Source organism: Acinonyx jubatus, chromosome B4 (genome assembly GCF_027475565.1).
Source record: "Acinonyx jubatus isolate Ajub_Pintada_27869175 chromosome B4, VMU_Ajub_asm_v1.0, whole genome shotgun sequence".
Taxonomy (NCBI): Eukaryota; Metazoa; Chordata; class Mammalia; order Carnivora; family Felidae; genus Acinonyx; species Acinonyx jubatus.
In genome coordinates this window covers 122,661,197-122,667,196 of record NC_069387.1, presented here as the reverse complement: position 1 = coordinate 122,667,196, position 6,000 = coordinate 122,661,197, and the positions used below count along the sequence as shown (strand labels likewise).

The 6,000-nt window shown below is 34.7% G+C and overlaps 1 protein-coding gene across 4 annotated transcripts in view; it reads right to left on the bottom strand.

Annotated features, from left to right (window-relative positions):
• WASHC4 (WASH complex subunit 4) overlaps positions 1-6,000 on the bottom strand; it is a 59,054-nt gene continuing 53,054 nt past the window's right edge. For 3 of the 4 annotated variants that reach the window (XM_027070947.2, XM_027070948.2, XM_053226679.1), the window contains 4 exons: positions 5,235-5,331; positions 4,528-4,724; positions 4,166-4,262; positions 1-2,267 (listed from right to left, as the gene is read on the bottom strand). In XM_027070947.2, coding sequence (XP_026926748.1) covers positions 2,200-2,267; positions 4,166-4,262; positions 4,528-4,724; positions 5,235-5,331 — 459 coding nt within the window. In that variant the 3' untranslated portion in view covers positions 1-2,199. The remainder of the gene's footprint in view (positions 2,268-4,165; positions 4,263-4,527; positions 4,725-5,234; positions 5,332-6,000) is intronic. The other variant, XM_027070949.2, reaches the window with a different exon arrangement.

The window sequence follows — 6,000 nt, the reverse complement described above, 5'->3', positions numbered from 1 at the left end:
TAAACTTTTGAAATTATATTTATTAATGTTTTATTATACATATTATATTCTCTTAGAATTAGGGTAGGGGGAAGCCCCACTCAAGTGAGGTAACAAACTTGCCATCTTTTACAAAACTTAATTAGAACTGACAAAGTTATGGTTAGTCCTTAATTCCTGAGAATTTGCACATTATTGAGTTTGTGAATTTACAACAAATGCTCACACTAATTTTAAACTACAGTATGTCCAAAAAAAATATTTAACATTAATATGTTAAGCAAAGAAAACATCATCCAAATGCATATATTAACTTAGGTGTGAAACACTCAAGCCCTATTGCTCTGCACTTTAATGGCATTTAAATATGCTTAATCTTTTCAGAGATTTTATTTCAAATATGTGTAATTTATCCAGATTACAGTGACATTATTTTGAGCTAATGGCAAAATAATAATCACTTTCTTCTCAACTGTAAGTATCCATGGTGTCAGCATATAAACTCTAAAGAATATTCATAAGATCGATAATAACTGATATATGTGGGGATAATGAACAGAGACCTCAGATTCTCTTCCAATTACAATTTCTACCCCTATTAAAAATGGAGATTGTTTTAGGGAAGTCAGAGAGAAAAAAAAAAAGAATAATATTGTTGCTATGAAATGGTGACGAATTTGATACAATCAAAAGATCATTAATATAAACATTTACAATAATGAAAATATAAATTACTAATTATGCAGCATGCTTTAGGGCCATTTCTACAGTTAGTATGAATTACAGATCTTAAATGCCTTTAATCCACCCATTGTTCATAATTCTGAAAGTCATGTTTACATAATAAACAAAAAAACATTTCCTACCTATTTTGTTTCTTCTGACTTTGAACAGTGGAAGTGTTTATCTTGGGCTGGGAAAGTTACCCTGCCAGTAATCAATGCATACAGATAGGGCATTGTATACCTGTTCCAAAAGCTAGAAATCAAACATTAGAATTACTTGCAGGATATACCCAAAGAAATGCTTAATAGGCAAGTGCAATGGAAAAATCAAGTGTTTACCAAATGATGTTATTACGTGTACAGTTTTAAACTTTGTTTTCGTTGTAAAAGTATCACTGTATTATATTCAAAGATTATATAGGCCATGATTAACCATTTAATTATCAACTGATGTAATCTTTACAAAAATAAAGCTTGTAGCCTGCGAGGAACTAAATTTACTCAAAATCTTACTGTACTTTTCAAATCAGTAAATGATTTATTAGAACTTTATTCTCACAGTGGTAATTTTTAAAAAGCCTGCACAGTGCTTAATCTGATGTCTTAGGTTATACTTGGTTTAAAGAAAAAGTCTGCCGAAACCATCACCAAGACTTTAATTCAACCTAATGTAGAAGAAACCTGAGTTTGGATGTAGAAATAAAAATCCATACAACTTTCTCTGATACACGTAGTGCCTTCAACCAAAAGTGAAGTTGCAAGCAGGACTCTATGGCTTTCTCTCAGTTTTCTTTCATCTTGAGTATTAAGTAAATCTTAAATTTAAAGCAGTTGTTGGAGGTTACATGTTCCCAAAGCAATGTAAACTAGTTATAAAATGTCTTATCAAAGACCTGAACAGCTCTTGTTGAGTCACATGAAATTAACAATGAACCAGTTTTATACTGTACATAAAAGGTACATAGCACACTTGTGCCTCACCTCTATCAAAGCCATCTTTCTGTATGTCTGTTATAACAATGTCGATATGTATGCCTCATAAATTTCAGACTTAATTCACTTTGTTTAAACATGTATTCGCTGGCTGTACAGAGGATACGCACTGAGTTTCCAATGACAAGCAAATATGGATCAAATATGCAAACACAAGTTTTACACCCTCACGTAGATTGTTAGAGATCTGAGGCGGCAGTTTAGGAATTTGGTTCGGCCCTTCTACAGCTTCACTTCAAACAACACTCCCCAGGCACATCTGCTAGCCTCAAGTCCAGGCAAAAACCCAACTGAAAATCTCATTCTCAACCTTTAGAAAGAAGATTGAGCCTTCAGAAGAAGAATGGACTCAGCAGCACCGCCTTAAAGAGTTGCAACATCTACCTGTTACCAGAGATGTGGTCCAGGAAAACTTCACCATTAGCTTGCTAACATCCATTTCACTGGCAACAGTACTGACAAAATTCTGATGACTTCTGAGGGGCAACGCATACCATCGGTATCATTTGACAACAGGATCTGCAGACACAGTGCTGTCGGACAGGTCTCCATTGCTTGTTTTGGTTTCTTCTGGAAGCGTGGGTGAAAATAACAATGGACAGATGTATATTCATTTTTAAAAAATGAATTAAGTAAAAATTGAGAAGAGCTACCTGCTAAATTTCAAATTAAGAAAATGTGCATCTACCAAATAGTTCTCTAATATTACAATGTATATGTAGTTTAGTTACCTTAATTTTTTAGAAATCTGAGCTAAATTTTGCAAAGGTAACGTTCTGACTGGTACTTAATAGAGGTGTAGACTTGTGAGAGTTCAGAACTGCATGTGGGCCACTGGAGTTTCACCTGGCACGTTTGAAGGCATGCTGCCCCTCAGCCGGTTCCCCCCAGCCAGGCCAAGAAATCACTATTATAGTGCACTGCTGTTATTGCCAGAGACATTGCTGCAAATTCACATATAAAATTGTCCAGAATAAGCTTTCCATCTGTGTTTGTAATTCATTTTTTAAAGCAGCTTTTTATTATGATTGTGATAAAATGAATTCCTCTTTTTTTGTGTATGAAATACCACATGCACACATTTCATTAACAGAGGAAAACTACCTCATGTACCCTGCAACTCTGACTACATATCTGAGCAACCTTTAGCTAAGACAGAGTTTTGCAACAGAACCACCACCTCAGTGGTTGATGTGGGTGAGACGCATCAACCAGAATCATAGTGAGTTCCTTAAGAACAATCCACAGCAAGGACTTCCACTGAGACCAAAAGGTTTGTTTGTTCTGCCTTAATGTTTTAGGCCTTAAAGTAAGTATAAGCTTGGCTGGAGACAAGGTTCTCGCATGAAATGCCTGAGCAGAACCTAAGCAATAACTGAGTTTCTTCACAATTTAGATCAAATTCACTCAAAGTCTTCCAATTTACTTTAGCCTTGGAAAGGGACCCAAACAGAATATATACATATTTTCATGTAATAAATACTGAGTATCTTCCAGGTAACAGCCTGAAATCACTTTCAAGCACACAATTATTAGATTCCAAAAAAGCTTCTGTATGCTAATTATTAACATATTTAATTTATGCAACATTATCAGGGAATAGGTTACTTGATATAAGTGGTCTACCCAAATTCAGTGTAAAATATATATGTATTTTAAAATTTAACAAAGTAAGATTAATAAAAACATCTTATTTTATAAAATGTAAATTTATGCCTTGATTTGTGAAATACAAGTAAGGATATAGGAAAAACATGAAAACTCAACTCAGCTGCTGTACCAAGCTTTAAGCTACCGAGCAGAGGAAAACCTAAATTACATAATTTCTATAACAGAAAAAAGGAAACAACCATTCTTTAGGGAAGAAATTGTTCCTAAATTTTAAACTGGGGAGAAATGTATCATGTGTAGCCTTAACTATGCAATAATAAGCAATTTATATCATCCTACAAAGAATACAATAGACAAGACGATCGGTTCTCGTGGCTGCACTGTAAACTCTGATTCTCCAAGGCCTGGTTGCGGAGGAGGGCGGGAGGCCGCTCACCATGATACGAAATGGGGTCCCTACAATCTGCCACCTCCTCAGCCATCTGCCCCATCTCATTCAGTCTGTGTCTAGTTACCAGCTCTACTACATTCTAGTGTTCCTCCTAATTTGTTCCTTCTTGTCTGACACAAGTTGAAGGGTGAAAGAAAAAACTAAACTTGTTAAATTTTATTTAAATTATGATGAAACTGAACAAAAAGTTACTCCAGAATGAAGTGTAAAAACTATGTAAATTTCTATTCAGATTCACAAATGATGCATGTAGGCTGTACTTCAAAAAAAAAAAAAAAAGCATTTCTAGGTCTAAATTATTTTCCAAAAGGAAAAGGAAGCTAGAATTCTGACTAGATAAAATGGGACATTAGTGTCTATTAAAGAAAGATTTACTGGTCTTTCCAAATTTAAGCCACTCACTGACCTTTTTCTTTCTTTTCTTGGTTTTCTTCAGCTGCAGTCTTGTCTGCTCTGAAGAAAATTCTTGCACTGCTCAGTGAGAAATAGAGCAATTCAAATTCCTAAGTAAATAAAAACATGTAAAGTAAAAGCTGAAAATATTCCTAAAAAACTGTGGAAATCATAAATACAGAAACTGAATTTAGTAATCCATCCATTTTTAATATCTGAATCAAATGGCTTCCAAATGCCATTCCTTTTAAAATATACCTACTACCACTATTCATCCTGTTTAAATGGATGAATGGTTTCTATAGGATTTGTTTTCAGATATCAAGAATGGGTATCATAAATATCAAAGCACATTTGACTACTACTCTCCTCTACCTGTAGATACACATCCAGTCGCTTCTGAGTGAGATTCATGGTTTGTAGCAGTTTTTCATCTTGACTAGTTGACTGCACAGTCTGTTGCTTAGCAACTGCTCTTATCTCCTTCAGGTACTTCTCTCTAACAGACTGGAACCAATGAAGTGAGTCAAATTCCTGGTACTGATCCAAAAGCTTCAAAATGTAAGCCACACCTGCAGTCATTAGCAAAACCAAAGCCAAATTACAATGAGTACAGAAGTTGTATTCTACTCCTTAAAAAAAAAAAAAAAAGTGAAAGTATATAGAACTAAAAATAAGACAATCAAGAAAAAAAGAAACAACATGGCCATGAAAATCACTTACAGGTAACACGCTGAGGGTTGGGGAAAAACTTCTGCTGCTATTTGACAGCAACTGAGGAAGCTACAGGGGAACTCAACACAAAATGCTAAAAACTCTTAAAGCCACCACCCCAACAAAGTCTAAACATTACATTTAATGAAACTAAGCGATTAGCAATACCAGGTGGGCGTGAATGATAGCTACACTTGATGGAAGATAAGTATTATTAATCAGATGACCCAGTTAAAAAATAAAGAGTAAACACTGCTCACGAAAAACAAATCTACAAAGAGCACACAGATCTATTAAGCAAATGTTTCTTAAAATTCATGGTAATAATGAACATAAAATTAATGGAAAAACAACTGCATTAAGCTTACCCATGGCAAAGCCATCATCAGTAAAAGCAGCTCCAATTTTGTTTTTTTTATTCAATTTCTCCTTGCAGCTAATGGAATGCTCTACAAAGTTGAGGGTCTAAAAAGATATATTAGAGAAACAACTGGGCTAAAATATCTTCAGAATTTAGTTCATAAAGGAGACATTTCAAAAATTATAAATAGGAACCCTTCTAGATTCCTGTCCTTTTGATTTGAGACATCTTCCTCCTATAAATAGTCCCCTGGTGAGATCACAATCTGTACAAGTATCTTTTAACGGCTCTTCTTTCCAAGTCCTCTAACTACAAGCCCTCCCTCGATCACCACTTACCCTAACCACAGTGCCTTGTATATGGTTCACTGTAAAATATTATGAACATTTTGCAGATGAGAACACTGAAGCCTAGAGGCTGAGTAACTTGTCCAAAGTCACACTCTAAGTGAAAGCTGGAATCAGAAAAGTAGGCCTGCTTTATTTACTTCAAAGCATAAGTGCTCTTATGTGTGGTAGTCCTTGCTTCTGCCCAATTCATTCTAAAATACTATTTCTTATCAGATTCTGGGTTAAAGAATGAGTCATCTGGAGAAATGAATTCCCCCCAAAAAGGCTTTTCTAAAAATTCAGCTCTTACAAAATACCTTGTCATTTATTCAATAAAGATTTACTGAAACTTCTATCAGGTATTAAGTAACTACGATAAAAAAATGAATACCATCAAAAAGTCCACACTCTAGAGCAGCACTCTCAGCAATGACAGAAATATCG